The 16,489-nt window shown below is 45.9% G+C and overlaps 1 protein-coding gene across 1 annotated transcript in view; it reads right to left on the bottom strand.

The window, feature by feature from the left end:
• STYX (serine/threonine/tyrosine interacting protein) overlaps window positions 1-13,530 on the bottom strand; it is a 44,774-nt gene extending 31,244 nt beyond the window's left edge. The window contains exons 1-5 of the mRNA XM_077269714.1: window positions 13,179-13,530; window positions 3,789-3,821; window positions 3,353-3,406; window positions 3,048-3,145; window positions 1,799-1,859 (exon numbers count right to left, since the gene is read on the bottom strand). Of these exons, the coding sequence (XP_077125829.1) occupies window positions 1,799-1,859; window positions 3,048-3,145; window positions 3,353-3,406; window positions 3,789-3,821; window positions 13,179-13,235 (303 nt within the window). The 5' untranslated portion in view covers window positions 13,236-13,530. The remainder of the gene's footprint in view (window positions 1-1,798; window positions 1,860-3,047; window positions 3,146-3,352; window positions 3,407-3,788; window positions 3,822-13,178) is intronic.
• Between the last annotated feature and the right edge of the window lie 2,959 nt (window positions 13,531-16,489).

Here is a 16,489-nt window from a genome sequence, read left to right as displayed (position 1 = left end):
TTTGGAATTTATCCACAGGTGTCAATATTGACTCCATGATTTTTTTCCAAAAAAATTGATGTTGCGCAGTGAAAATTGCAAACTGCCGTTGCAGTGACCAGTACATTGCAGTCCAGCTCATGCACTCAAATTAGCCGAGCTCTCATTGCTACAGAAATGACAAACCTGTGAGCACTAAATATGGATTAGTTACACTGTGGTGCTCAGAAGGGAGTGGGGCATTTGGATTTTGGAGTACAGAATTTGATTAATTTCTTCGCACTGCGCATGATCTAACTAACTTCCTAGTGCCTGGTGACCCAGATGTCTTCATGACATCTCCGATCCAAAAGTAGAGGGGCTTTCTTCCCTCTGCCTGGTTTCTAAATACTGCAATTTCACCAATTACATCATTTAGGGGTTAAAGTGCCAGAAGCAGTGCGGGTGTCAGCTGACACCCACTGGTGGTCACTGGCACAAAGCACCCTGCGAGTGGGCGATTGCCATGACATACATGTACTGCATAGGTTGGGAAGTCCTTCCCGATCATGATGTACATATACTGCAAGTGTTGGAAATGGGTTAACAAAGCCCATCAAATGGTTAATTCTAGGTACTCATGTCCTGGCATCACTGTGGAAGCGATCTTGAATTTAAAGGACATTGTCACCTCATTTTGCCGCTATAAACTGCAGCCACCGCCATTAGGGGCTTATCTACAGCATGCTGTAGATAAGCCCCTGATGTAACCTGAAAGATGAGAAAAACAAATTAGATTATACTCACCAGTGGTGGTCCCAGTTCAGGTCTGATGGGAGTCACAGGTCCGGCGCCTCCCATCTTTATAAGAGGTCGTCCTCCTCCTTGCTTCGTGTCGCGGCTTTTGCGTAATTCAACAGGGCAGCATAAAGTACTGCAGTGCGCAGGCACCGGGCCTCTAACCTTTCCCGGCGCCTGCGCACTGCAGTACTTTGCTCTGCCCTCAACAGGGTAGAGAATTACGCCTGCGCCGTGACAGAAGCAAGGAAGAGGACGTCATCGCATGAAGAAGGGAAGCGCCGGACCCAGACCGCCGCTGGGTGAGTATAATCTAACTTGTTTTTCGTATCTTTCAGGTGACAATGGGGGGGGGCTGGCTTATCTATAGCATTACAGAATGTTGTAGATAAGCCCCTATAGGCAGTGGCCTCAGTTTATAGCAGGTAAATGAGGTGACAGATTCCCTTTAAGGCAGTGAATGAAAATTTTCACAACAGCAATTTGATACAATTTATGCTTTTTTATCCTCTATGGAGTCAATTTCCATTAGACCGCACAGGTACTGAAACTGGTGGTTTTCTGCTGTTCTAGCCCACGTGTGCTAAGGAATGACAAACTGTTCGGATACTTTTAGTTGGACACCGTTGTACACGGATGCAGTTGTCTTGATTGTGCACTGCCTACACATTAAAACAATAGATCACGTCCTCCTCCGATCCCTTCCATTAGAAGGATTTGGCGCATCCTCCTGACCCCTTCCTCTGGATATTTTCACTCGATTACACCAGTCCTAGTATATGGTCCCCACCCTGGCACGGGAGAACCCAGCAAGGTTGGCTCCATTTTTCCATTCAAATATGAATTTAAACCGGAAGTGGTCAACAACAAAAAAACAAAAAAAAACACAGATCACTGGATTTCAGGCTGCAACTCGGAACACACGTCTAAAGTCCATATAGATAAAGTCCAGTCATAAAAAAGCCGATGTCTATAATAAAAGGCATTGTATTTGCCGCGACAACTAAGATAATAGGTGGACTGTGCAGACAGAAGTACTTACCATAGGGAAAAACCGAATGATGTTTTCAATAGGATTATCTGCAATATCCAGGACTAAATAACTGCGAACAAAGGTTAAAACAAGTCAGGGCACAAGAATCAAGTCTAAGAGGACAGGACCATGATGCAGTTTTGTACCAGTTGATGCTCCATCTGGAGCCTAAAGGCTGAGTCACACAACGATATCGCTAACGATATCGTTGCAACGTCACGCTTTTGGTGACGTAGCAACGATCCCGCTAACGATCTCGTTATGTGTGACAGCGACCAACGATCAGGCCCCTGCTGGGAGATCGTTGGGGAATGATCAGGACCATTTTTTGGTCGCTGATCACCCGCTGTCATCGCTGGATCGGCGTGTGTGACGCCGATCCAGCATTGTGTTCACTTGTAACCAGGGTAAATATCAGGTTACTAAGCGCAGGGCCGCGCTTAAAAACCCGATATTTACCCTGGTTACCATTGTAAAAGTTAAAAAAAAAAAAAAAAAAAAACACTACATACTCACATTCTGATGTCTGTCACGTCCCCCGGTGTCCACTGTTTTCAGCAGGAGCACTGCTAATGCACGCGCTGCTGCCGAGAGCTTCCCTGCACTGACTATCAGAGCCGGCCGTAAAGCAGAGCACAGCGGTGACGTCACCGCTGTTACTGCCGGCGCTGACAGTCAGTGCCGGGAAGCTCTCGGCAGCAGCGCGTGCATTAGCAGCGCTCTTGCCGAAAGCAGTTTTAACCCTGTGGACGCCGGCCGGGGACGTGACAGACATCAGGATGTGACAGACATCAGGATGTGAGTATGTAGTGTTTTTTTTTTTTACTTTTACAATGGTAACCAGGGTAAATATTGAGTTACTAAGCGCGGCCCTGCACTTAGTAACCCGATGTTTACCCTGGTTACCCGGGTGCTGCAGGGGGACTTTGGCATCGTTGAAGACAGTTTCAACGATGCCGAAGTCGTTCCCCTGATCGTTGGTCGCTGGAGAGAGCGGTCTGTGTGACAGCTCCCCAGCGACCACACAACGACTTACCAACGATCACGGACAGGTCATATCGCTTGTCGTGATCGTTGGTAAGTCGTTTAGTGTAACTCCAGCTTTATGTGAGCCCCCCTGTAACACATCAGATGGAGCGAAACAAATATATTTGGTTGTGTCTTGTGCAGAGGGTGCCCAATTTTGGAAGGAGAAGTTTAACAGTTTCCAGATGACATCCCTAACAGTCAGATAACACTTCAAGAAATCAGCACTTACCGGAAAAGGTGTTGAAAATTTGGTTTGATGAAATTGGCTTCGATGCTTTGCCTTATGCAGATTATGTGTGTTATGCCGGATTTCTGGAGTATAGAGAGCTGCAATAAATGATCATCTGATTAAAGACTTCACATGGGATGTGATAAAAAGAAATAAAAAAACAAACAAACAAGCCATGAAAACAGAAAAACAGCGCCTCTCCTATCCAGGGGTTGTGTTTTCATCATTAATTTTAACAGGGCCAAAATTTCAGCAATAAGCTGCCAATATTACAGTGAATATAGGTCCACGTTGGAAATACATACCTTGCTCTTCATTGCTGCCGAGTATGGACCCAAAAACAAGCCAGGTAAAATTTCCTAAAAAAAAAAAAAAAAAAGGAATAAGCAGATAAATAAGTTACAGAAGGAAATCCCACCTCATCTACCAAATAAGAACACCCCCAACCCACACCCCCCAGACAAAAGGAGGATCTGCAGATATAGCAGAGCCGAGTCATCTGGCATGATTTCCAGTTTGCTATAAGTAAAACTGCAACAGGCTGCGCACATAGTACTCTACTGTTCTGAGTACAGACCATTATATGTACAGGATAGCTGAGGGTCTCCAGACCTGAACCCCACAGCTTCAGTCACACGTGAGGGTATAGAGTTCAGGTCAGGAGATCTACGGACAGTCCGAACTTGGATAATTAAAAAAAAAAAAAAAAAAAAAACACACACACACTAAAATCTACTGTACCTGCATCTCCCTTCTCATCGGGTAACTCCAGTCCTGAAAGGAAAAGAATACAGATATGATAGAATTTGGGTAAGGACTAACTTATTTATCAGCATTCGGCACATTGACAGCTGCCCGACACTTTTAACCCCTTCATGACGGAGGTATTTTCATTTTGGCGTTTTTGTTTTTTGCTCCCCTTCCCAGAGACATAACTTTTATTTTTCGGTCAATATGGCCATGTGAGGACTTGTTTTTTGCGGGACAAGTTGTACTTTTGAACCACACCATTGGTTTCAACATATTGTGTACTGAAAAATGGGGAAAAAAATTCCAAATGCAGTGAAATTGCAAAAAAAAGACAGTTACTTACCGGTAACGGGATTTCTCAGAGCCCATACCACCACGGAAAGAGGGGATCCGCCCTTCAGGGAGAGGAAACCTACAGATAAATGGGCGGTACCTCTCCCTCCCATCAGTTGGTTTACAGAGCATAGGAGGACCTCCAGGTTAATGACAATTATATAGCTATCATACTGCTCATCAGAAAAGACAGTGTCTATATATAAATCATACCACAAACCGTAAAAGCGTGCTCACCGACACGTGACGGGAGGGAATAAACAGGTGCTATCATGGGCTCTGAGAAATCTTGTTACCGGTAAGTAGCTAGGTCTGTCTTTCTCCTTCCCCCATGACAGCACCATGGAGAAAATTTACAGAGTTGCAACTTAGGGAGGGACCACAGCCTGAAAAAAACCACAGCCTGAAAAAAACCTTCTCCCGAAGGTTAGGTCAGAAAAAGAGGCTAGGTCCAGCTGATAGTGCCTGAAAAAAAGTAGAAGGTGATGACCAAGTGGCAGCCTTACAGATCTGCTCTATTGATACCTCCAACCTTTCCGCCCAGGAGGTTGCCACCGCTCTTGTAGAATGAGCTCTCAGGCTCTCCGGGGCGATATTCCCACTAGATGAGTGGGCCAAAACTATTGCATCTTTCATCCATCTCACCAAGGTAATTTTGGAGGCCTTGAGTCCCTTCCTAGGCCCCTGAAAGCATACAGGGATCCTTCCTTCCGATACCCCTGGGAGGACTCTAGGTACTGAACCAAACATCTTCTAACATCTAAGGCAGTGTTCCCCAACTCCGGTCCTCAAGAGCCACCAACAGGTCATGTTTTCAGGATTTCCTTAGTATTGTCCAGGTGATGCAATTATCACCTCTTCAATACTAAGGAAATCCTGAAAACATGACCTGTTGGTGGCTCTTGAGGACAGGCAGGCAGGCAGGCAGGAACTCTTGGGATCTGTGGAATCGAGATGCTACCTTGGGTAAGTAAGCACGGTCAGGTCTTAAAATAACCCTATCCTCTAGGATTTTAGTGAAGGGAGGGTCCGCAGATAAGGCCTGTATATCGCTTACCCTCTGGGCTGATTTTAAAGCCACAAGCAGGACAGTTTTAAGTGACAGGACCTTGAGAGGGACCGAATCCAGAGGTTCAAATGGAAGACTTGTTAGGGCTGATAGGACTAGATTTAGATCCCATGGCGCTAATTTCTGGCTTACAATTGGCCTAGATCTTGCAGAGGTTCTAATAAAAATTGCGCTACCCAAGGATTGCCTCCCTTGTCTTGATTAAATAGGGCCCCTAGGACTGCCACCTGGACTTTTAAGGTGCTGGTCGCCAGGCCTCGTACCAACCCCTCCCGCAGAAATTCCAGGATTGCTGTAATTGGAATCCCATCCTAGATTCTCACCCCTGAGGTGGATAGGAATTTCCCCCAGGTTTTTACCATAAGACCTCGTGGTGACAATTTTACTACTCTTTAGCAGGGTGGAGACCAAATTTGGTGAAAACCCTCTATCCCTCACCAGCGCCCTTTCAAATTCCATGCTGTCAAATGTAGGCTCGCTGCCTAAGGGTAGAACACCGGTCCCTGAGAAAGAAGGTCTGGTAATTCTGGTAGAACCCAAGGACTGGTGATGGACATCATCCTCAGACAGGAGACCCAAGTTCTTCTTGGCCAAAGGGGGGCCATCAGTATTATTCTCACCTTGTCCTCCCTGATCTTCCTTAGGACCGCTGGGATGAGAACGAACAAGGGAAAGGCATAGGCCAGGATCTGATTACATGGGATCATAAAGGCATCTAGAGCCGGACGGTCCCCTCTGGGATCTAGGGAGAAGAGAGACTACCTTTTCGTTCTTGATATTGGCAAAAAGATCCATGCCCAAGAGGCCCCACATTTCCAGAGTGTTCGAAAACAGACTCGTTCAGAGCCCACTCGTCCTGTCTTAATTGAGTGCGGCTCAAAAAGTCTGCCCTGTGATTCTCTACCCCCCCGAATGCGTAGTGTCGATAGGGACACGAGATCGCTTTCTGCGGAACTGAAAATCTGGGAGGTTATGTTCATTAGGGCCAGTGACCTGGTTCCTCCCTGATTGCTAGGATAGGCCACAGCTACCCGATTGTCCGAAAATATTCACACATTATGAACTTACAGGGTATCCAGGAATTCTAACAGGGCATAACTCCTTGCTAATAGCTTTTTGGTTTGAGTATTCCTCGAGCTCCTGGCCTTTCCAGATCCCCTGAGTAACCTTGTCGCCAAGGTGAGCCCCCCCATCCAGTGGGGTTTGCGTCCATGGTAACTAATCGGAACACTTTTGTTACCCAAGGGACCCCTTTGGTCAGATTGCTCATATCTCCCCAACAACTTAGGGAACGAATAGTAGCCAAAGACAGTCATGTGTCACTCTAAGTGACCTTTTAATGAGGCTTGGTTCTTTAAAATCTCCTACTGGAGGTCCCTGGTGTGTATCTGGGCCCACTGAACTGCTGGCAAACAAGCCGTAAGGGAACCTAGCAGGGACATGGCCTTCCTCAAAGTCATGGATGGGCTCTGAGGCTCTTGATACCTGGTCTATAATCATCCCCCTTTTCTCTACTGGAAGGCAGCACTCTTGCTTCCAAGAGTCCAATATAAGTCCTAGAAACTTTTGTAGTCTTTGGCTCGAGCCTTGACTTTTTAGGCTTCGAAGCCAGTCCAGGTCTAATAAGGTAGTCATTACTCGGCTAAGCTGTTCTCTGCAAAGTTGAGCAGAGTCGCCTATTACCAGAAAGTCGTACAAATAAGGGACTATCAAAATGTCCTGTTCTCTCAGGTGCACCATAGCCTCTGCCACCAATTTGGTAAATACTCGAGGGGCTATTGATAACCCGAAAGGAAGGGCCTTGTACTGGAAACACTTTATTTCTCCTTTTATGGAGACCGCTACTCTGAGGAACCTTTGAGAGTCTGTATATGGACATGGTAGTACGTGTCGCTGAGATCCAGAACAATCGTGAAGCAATTTGGAAACAGTATTTTGGACAGTCGACTTTATTGACGCCATCTTGAATTTGTTTTTACATAACCGTTCAACCCCCTCAAGTTTATAGTTGTCTAGTATGACCCATATGGTTTGTTTACCAGGAACAATGGGGAGTAGAATCCCTCCCTCCTTTCTCGAGGGGGGACCTCCTGCAGAACAGCTTTTCTTACAAGGTCCAAAACCTTGCACTCCAGGGCCTTCTGTTCCTCCAGAGAGGATCATAGGGGAGTCACGACAAAGTTCTGGGGAGTGAATGGAAGTTTATCCGAAGGCCTGCCCTGACCAGATTTAGTATCCAGGGACTAATTGAAATTTTTTCCCAGGCCGGAAGAAAAAAAAAAAAAAGGGAAGGAAACAGGGCAGTCTGCCCCCCACCAGGGACAGTCACTTCAAGGGCTTCCTATCACGGGAGGAACTTCAGAAGAGGAATCCCTTGTCTTCTTCCCCTCATCCCATCTACTGTGCTCTCTCGGGGGCCTCCTCCAGAAGAATTTTCTACTCCAAAAGGACCATCTGAAAGTGGGAGCGGTCAGGTTAGGGAACCCTTTTTTCTTATCCCCTGACTTCTGAAGGACGTCATCCAACGTCTCTCCAAACAAAAACCTCTCCTTCACAGGGAATTGACCATAATTTTAATTTGGTCTGCAAGTCTCCCGGCCAGCATTTGAGCCAAAATGCTCTGCGGGCTGCGTTCGAGAGAGCTGCAGACATGGATGCTAATCTGACAGTGAGCTGAAGAATCTGTCAAAAAGGCTGCTGTCCCCAGTATCAAGGGGATGGACTCTAACACTTTGTTCCTGGGTACTCCATTCCGGAGCGGTTTCTCAAGCTGATCCACCCATATCATCAGGATCCAGAGGTGCAGGTAGCCACTATAGCAGACCTAAGATTACCCCCCCCCCCCCATGTTTCCCATGCCCCTTTAAGAAAAGCATCAGCCTTTTTATCTAGTGGGTCTTTCAAGGTTCCCCATGTCTTCAAAGGGAAGGTTATTTTTTTTTTCTTTTTTAGAGGCCTTTGCAACAGCGACATCTAGTTTTGGGGCTTTGATGTTGATGCTGTATCCTCGAAGGGGTATTTCCTTTTCAGGGATTGAACTGATGAATTCTTCAGGTTTCTCCCACTCTTTATCAGGGCCTGTATGTTTTCATTCAGGGGAAATGATCTGCGCTTCCTCTGGCCCAATCCCCCAAACATTACATCCTGTACTGTTTTTTCGGGTCGATGGTCTATCACCCACATAGATATACTGCCTTAACTACGTTTTTTTACCACCTCTAGAGCAAAATAGTGGCGCCCCACCCATTCCATCGTCCGAGGAAGAGTCTGATATATCAGAGGCTTTTTCCTTAGAGCTAGAGGACTCAACTGGGGGTACTTGGTGGTTTTCTGCTCTTTGACCTTATCGCCTGTGTGAGGGACTAAAAGGCACTTTCGACCTCCAATTTGATCAAAGATCTTAGCTCGGAGGCGAAGTCTGGGGTTTTTTCACATAACACCTATCCTATGCAGGAATGGCATAGTCTCTTATCCCAGGTGACTGGTAACTGTTACACATGGGGCAACATCTGTGCTTGGATTTTCCTAATCTCTTCCTTCCCTGAATTATGAAAGAGAAGGGAACCCCAATTACAAGGTGAACTTTCACAAAGACCAATCACCAATCAGACGCTTATGCGGGCATCGGTTCTGGAGGAGGAATAAGATCCATTAAGGGGCTTTTTGAGGATGGAGAATTGTCCACCGTGCCAGATTTTCTGCTGTGCTGAGTAGAATGGCTGCTGGAACTTCCTCTCGCCTGCAGAAACATGCCTCTTAGGTTGCTGCCGTTGTGGAGGCTGCTGCGGTTCTCCATCATGCCGGAGACACGCTTCGGCGTATCTCCACGCGTGTGCCGGCCAGAAATCCAGAAGCCCTGCACCTGAAAACAGGTGTGGCAGCCGAGCCCCCACACTCACCCTGCAAGACCCCTTGGTCTCAGCCGTGGTGGCTTCAGGGCACCGCACCAGCCGTGGCAGGGGCCTCCCCGCTGCCCGAATCGGACTGGCCGGGCCTGGACCATCTTCATCAGGATCTCTTCAGGTAAGCTGAACTGAAGGTACCCAGTTTTTTTTTTTTTTTTATCCAAGTGGTGAAAAAATTCCAAAGTTCGTTAAAAAAAAAAAGAAAAATTTTCCAACCTGTGCTGATACCCATAGCGTCTCCATTTTTCGTGATCTTGGGTTGGGAGAGGTCTTATTTTTTTGCGTGCCGAGCTGTTGTTTTTAATGATACCATTTTAATGTAGATACGATCTTTTGAACGCATGTTATTGCATTTAAATGCAATGTAGCGGCGACCCAAAAAACAAAAACAATCCTGGCGTTTTTTACTTTTTTTCCCGTTACGCCGTTTAGCGATTGGGTTAATTTTTGTTTTATATTGGTAGATCGGGCAATTCTGAACGCAGCGATATGTGTATGTGATTTTTTTTTTCATTTTGATTGGGGCGAAAGGGGGGGTGACTGAACGTTTGTTTTTTAATTCTTTTTAACCCCTTTCTGCCAGCTGACGGAATAGTACGTCAGCTGGCAGAACCGGCGCTTTGAGGTGGGCTCCGGCGGTGAGCCCACCTCAAAGCCACGACATGTCAGCTGTTTTGTACAGCTGACATGTGCGCGCAATGAGCGCGAGCGGAATCGCGATCCGCCCGCACTCATTAACTAGTTAAATGCCGCTGTCAAACGCTGACAGCGGCATTTAACTAGCGCTCCCGGCCGGAAGTGCTCGCACCGCTGACCCCCGTCACATGATCGGGGGTCATCGGTGCATTGCCATAACAACCAGAGGTCTCCTTGAGTTGTTGATGGCCGATTGCTTTGAGCGCCACCCTGTGGTCGGCGTTCAAAGCAATGCTGCATTTCTGCTACATAGAGGTCATCTGTGCTTCACCTCTATGTAGCAGAGGCGATCGTGTAGTGCATGCATATATATATATATATATATATATATATATATATATATATATATATATATATATATATATATATATATATATATATATATATATATATATATATATATATATATATATATATATGTTCAAATCACCCCCCTTTCACCCCAATCAAAATAAAAAAATATAAAATAAAATCAAACCTACACATTTGGTATCGCCGCGTTCAGAATCGCCCTATCAATAAAAACAAAGGATTAAACTGATCGCTAAATGGCGTAGCGAGAAAAAAAATCAAAACGCCAAAATTACGTTTTTTTGGTTGCCGCAACATTGCATTAAAATGCAATAACAGGCAATCAAAAGAACGTATCTGCACCAAAATGGTATCATTAAAAACGCCAGCTCGGCACGCAAAAAATAAGCCCTCACCGACCCCAGATCACGAAAAATAGAGACGCTACAGGTATTGGAAAGTGGCGCAATTTTTTTTTTTTAAGCAAACTTTGGAATTTTTTTTTATTACTTAGACAAAAGAGAACCTAGACATGTTTGGTGTCTATGAACTCAATGACCTGGAGAATCATAATGGCAGGTCAGTTTGTTTAGCATTTGGTGAACCTATCAAAAAAGCCAAACAAAAAAGAAGTGTGAGATTGCACTTTTTTTGCAATTTCATCGCACTTGGAATTTTTTTCCCCCGTTTTCTGTTACACGGCATGGTAAAACCAATGATATCGTTCAAAAGTACATCTCGTCCCGCAAAAATTAAGCCCTCACATGGCCATATTGATGGAAAAATAAAAAAAAGTTATGGCTCTGGGAAGGAGGGGAGCAAAAAACGAAAACCGCTCCGGGGGTGAAGGGGTTAATAACATTTTTCCCCACTTTGGTCATGCTTCAATAGTCTCCATGGGACGATCAGCTCTGCTAAATACAGGCGATGATCAGATAGACTGTATGTAGCAGATTTGCTTACTTGCTATGAGCGCCGACCACCGGGCAGCACCCATAGCAATCTGGCAGTGACAACCATAGAGGTCTGCTGGAGACCTCTGGTTGTCATGTCAACCCATCGGTAACGCACGACCACGTGACGGGGGTCACTGATGGATGGGATTTCCGGCACGCTTGCCAGAAGTGTGTGTTAATTGCCGCTGTCAGAGTTGACAGTGGCATTTAACAGGTTAACAGCCACGGGAGGATCAAGATTCCTTCCGCAGCTGTTAGCCGCACATGTCAGCTGTTCAAAACAGCTGAAATGTGCAGGAAAAGAAGCAGGCTCACCGCCGGAGCCCACATCAAAGGGAGGGTGTCCGACATAGGTGTATTATTACACCCAAAAGGGGGTTAATTTCACAGACATTACACCTGCCTCATCCCGTCCAATTTCCATTTAATGTAAATAATTTGTACTATGGAATAGTCACAGAACTCTAGGAGAGATCAGCGCAACATAGGGTCTTATCCAAGGGGTATGGCAGGTGATAAAAATCAAAATTACACTCACCTTTTAGGAGTATCTATAAAGCATGTAATAAAACACATCAGCTGCAGCAGATCCACATGTCAGTAAATGACAAGACTATCGATATCCAGGAAAGTAAGGCGAGGTCTGTGGATGATTTCCGTGCTTGCTGATCAATGATGAGACGTATATCCCAGATCATATCTGATACTTGTGGTCTTTCCTGATGAAGTCTTTTGTACTTTGAAACGCGTGGAATAAACCACTATGAATTTGACAGTCTGGGATATGTGTCTCATCATTGATCAGCAAGCGCTGAAATCATCCTCAAACCTCTCCTTTCTTTCCCGGATATTATGGAATAGTGACAGAGGGGAAGACATCCAGTTCTACATTCTGGTATTCCTATTAGCAGTATACATTTATATTACAGCCTCTGTGTCATATCAATACATTTCCATGTATTTATTTTCCTTGCCATTAATCCCACAGCGCTTTACATAAATCATCATTGCATCCCCATTGGGGCTCACAATCTAAATTCCCTATCAGTATGTCTTTGGAGTGTGCGAGGAAACCGGAGTGCCCGGAGGAAACTAACGATAACACGGGGAGAACATACAAACTCCTTGTAAAGATTTGAACCCAGGACCTCAGCGCTGCAAGGCTCCCTATTTTATAACAGTTCCTGGGGCCTATGGCAGCAGGAAAAATACAGCAGGTAGCACTCATTTACTAATTGTGGCAGATTGATCGAATCAGGCTTTTTCTACATTAGCCTGGAAGAAAATTATAACGTTAACAAATGGACTAATGCACCGCAAATCAAATGGTGCCAGTTACTCACATCCCGCGCCACAGTCAAATCTATTCTGGAGCAGGTTTCTGCTATACTTCACCTTGTTGTACATTAAAGTCTGTTGGGCTGGCATTCACCCCACCACTTCAGCCATGCTTTGAACAACTTTAGAAAAACAGCAAAGACTGGTAAAAAAAAAAAAAAAAAAAAAGTGCAAAGCAGCAGAGTGTCACAACTTTGAAGAGCAAGTTTTCTGGGGTAAATAGACTAATAATCCTACTGCATTTTGCTTGTTTTTAGTGTATAAGGATTGACTTAATATTGATGCGGTGGATTTGCACAGTCTGCAGATTGTCAGTTTACAGCAGAATTCAGTGTTTTTCTTCATTGCTGTGGAGTCCTGTGAAAACAAACCTAAGAAAGAAACACTGCAAACTGAGGATTCTGAGGAATCCCTGACAGTCATATGTTAATATGCGATTGCTGGAGGCCAGGACACCACCCAGCAAGAGAAGGGGCAGACATAGCAGCCAAGGGCGAGCCACGGAATAAAGGGGAGCGGAGCTGTCACCAAACACAATCGGCAGGGCAGATCTGCAGGCAAAGGGTTACAATGCGGTGCATGCGCATTACAGAAAGCTCAGCTACCAGGAGAACAAACTGGAATCCTCCAGGGAGCTGCCGGCTTTCAGTCAGTCGCAAAGAGCAGCTACAATGCTCGCTCGGTACATAGTGTGCTGCAGGTGTAATGCTATATACACACACTGTGACTGACACATGCTACATTGTGTCACCGCTTCCTCCTGGTCACATGACCCTGCTCGGGCCGCACTCACCTCCGCGTCCTCCTTACATGGCGGGAGGGAAGGGAACTCCAGCTTCACGTCGTCCATGCTACGTCCCGCTGTTACACTACGAGGCCAGGAGTCGCCAGTCCCGTCACCACACGAGCCATGCTGCTCTCCACAACCTCCCCGCTCGCCCCCGTCACCACCTCATCTGTGCGCGCTCCCCGTCCCTCTGCGCAGCCTGATGACGCCACACGCATGCGTCTCTGTCGTCCTTTATATACGTTTTTCATTATTATCATTTTTCAACTAAACGCTTCCATATCGATTAGTAACTGGCGCAGCATTACCGCCTGATGGCGGGCTTAGTATTATGGCGCTGCTATGTTATTGGTGGCGTTTGGGGACTACAAGTCCCATCACTATTATCCGCACTAATGTATGGCAAAGCATGACGGGACATGTAGTTCATCTGTCAGGATATAAGCGCTGGCTGGCTGTAGATCAGATGTCACAGATTGTGGTGAGGCCATTGGCTGACTAGTGACAGAATGCGGCACATCACACGTCTGAGGCAGTGACCTCCAAGGTGGTGCCCAACTACAACTCCCAGCATGCCCCAACCACACAGGACAATGCTCCTCAGCTTGTGGCTCTCCAGCTGGTGCTGCCAGGCTCTGGTCAGAGCTCCCCACAACTTCCAGAGTCCTCACTCTTATCTTTAGTGACAAGAGTAAGGGTATGTGCACACGTATTCTTGAGGTCTGCGGATTTTTCCGCAGCGGATTTGTGAAAACCGCAGGTAAAAGGCACTGCGTTTTACCTGCAGATTTACCGCGGTTTTTGTGCTGACTCCACTACAGTTTTCTATTATGGAGCAAGTGTAAAACCGCTGCGCATTCCGCACAAAGAATTGACATGCTGCGGAATGTAAACCGCTGCGTTTCCGCAGCATATGCACTGCGGATTGCGTTTCCCATAGGTTTACATTGTACTGTAAACGCATGGGAAACTGCTGCGGACCCGCAGCGTGTGAACATACCCAAAGAAGTGGGGAAACGCCACCTAGATGGGTCAGGAGAGGCTCGGAGTCGTAGTTTTCCAAGTCAAGACACAGGTTGGAGAACAAAGCTTGCTCTAAGAAAACAACTCCCACCATTTGTCCTGATCCTCCTAGGAGATGCTCTCTAAAGCTACGTTCACATTTGCGTTGTTGTGCGCAGCGTCGGCAACGCATGCATAACGCAGCGTTTTGTCACGCACGCGTTCATTTTTTTTACGCCAAAAACCGCATCATGCAGCGTTGTCTGCGCCCTGACAGTTGCGCCAAAAATGACGCATGCGTCACAAAACGCTAGACAACGCATGTCCATGCGCCCCCATGTTAAATATAGGGGCGCATGACGCATGCGTCGCCACGGCTGCGCCCGACGCAACGCAAATGTGAACGTAGCGTAATCTGTGGCAGAACTACAACTTCCTGCAGCTCACAGCTTTTGTTGGATGCTGAGAATTGTAGTTTTGCCACCACAGCGCACATTTTGGGTCTGGGGTGTTATTTCTGCACCTTGCCCTCATTATACGGCCACCTATGAACCACTTTTCCTCATTTACTTCATTTCAGCTGCTGAAGTTCACAGATATCTCCATGCGGTCGCTATGATAAAGGCTCGTTCACACTATGTGCGGTACATGACCCAGATCCCTGTATTTATGGCTCACAGACGGCCCATCATCCTCTACAGCTGTGACTTTCCCCATCTGCACTGAATTCATAAGTCTGATGTCACAATATGTCGCAATATGGCAGTATCTATACTGAACTAGCACTGACGGCACATTATACGCACACTGCGCACATACAACCCCTGGCAAAAACTATGGAATCACCGGTGTTCATTCAGTTGTTTAATTTTGTAGAAAAAAAGCAGGTCACAGACATGGCACAAAACTAAAGTAATTTCATATGGCAACTTTCTGGCTTTAACCCCTTTCTGACATCGGACGTACTATCCCGTCGAGGTGGGGTGGGCCCGTATGACCACCGACGGGATAGTAAGTCCAGCGCTATCAGCCGCGTTCACGGGGGGAGCGCAGCCGGGTGTCAGCTGACTATCGCAGCTGACACCCGGCCGCGCTCCGAGGGTCTCTTACCTCCTCCTCCCTGCAGCAGGCCCGGATCCAAGATGGCCGCGGCATCCGGGTCCTGCAGGGAGGTGGCTTCACAGCGCCTGCTCAGAGCAGGCGCCGGGAAGCCTCCAGGAGCTGTGCACGTCAGATCGCCGATCTGACACAGTGCACAGCCAAGTGTCAGATCGGCGATCTTACACTATAACATCATGCCCCCCCTGGGGCAATGTTATAGTGTAAAAAAAAAAAAATTCCCCAAAAAATTCAAAAAAAAAAATATATATATATATATATTGTTCCTATAAATACATTTCATTATCTAAATAAAAAAACAAACAATAAAAGTACACATATTTAGTATCGCCGCGTCCGTAGCGACCCGACCTATAAAACTGTCCCACTAGTTAAATCCCTTCAGTGAACACCGTAAAAAAAAAAAAAAGAGGCAAAAAACGCTTTATTCTCATACCGCCAAACAAAAAGTGGAATAACACGCGATCAAAAAGACGGATATAAATAAGCATGGTACCGCTGAAAACGTCATCTTGTCCCACAAAAAACGAGCCGCCATACACCATCATCAAATAAAAAATAAAAAAGTTATAGTCCTCAGAATAAAGCGATGCCAAAATAATTATTTTTTCTATAAAATAGCTTTTATCGTATAAAAGCGCCAAAACATAAAAAAATTATATAAATGAGGTATCGCTGTAATCGTACTGACCCGAAGAATAAAACTGCTTTATCAATTTTACCAAACGCGGAACGGTATAAACGCCTCCCCCAAAAGAAATTCATGAATAGCTGTTTTTTGGTCATTCTGCCTCACAAAAATCGGAATAAAAAGCGATCAAAAAATCTCCCGTGCCCGAACATGTTACCAATAAAAACGTCAACTCGTCCCGCAAAAAACAAGACCTCGCATGACTCTGTGGACTCAAATATGGAAAAATTATAGCTCTCAAAATGTGGTAACGCAAAAAATATTTTTTGCAATAAAAAGTGTCTTTCAGTGTGTGATGGCTGCCAATCATAAAAATCCGCTAAAAAACCCGCTATAAAAGTAAATCAAACCCCCCTTCATCACCCGCTTAGTTAGGGAAAAATTAAAAAAATTTAAAAAATGTATTTATTTCCATTTTCCCATTAGGGTTAGGGTTAGGGTTAGGGCTAGGGCTAGGGTTAGGGTTGGGGCTAGGGTTGGGGCTAGGGTTAAGGCTACATTTAGG

The sequence above is a fragment of the Ranitomeya variabilis genome, chromosome 1 (assembly GCF_051348905.1).
Source record: "Ranitomeya variabilis isolate aRanVar5 chromosome 1, aRanVar5.hap1, whole genome shotgun sequence".
Lineage (NCBI taxonomy): Eukaryota > Metazoa > Chordata > Amphibia > Anura > Dendrobatidae > Ranitomeya > Ranitomeya variabilis.
Note: the sequence above shows the minus strand (reverse complement) of the source record. Positions and strands in the feature narration are given on the sequence as shown.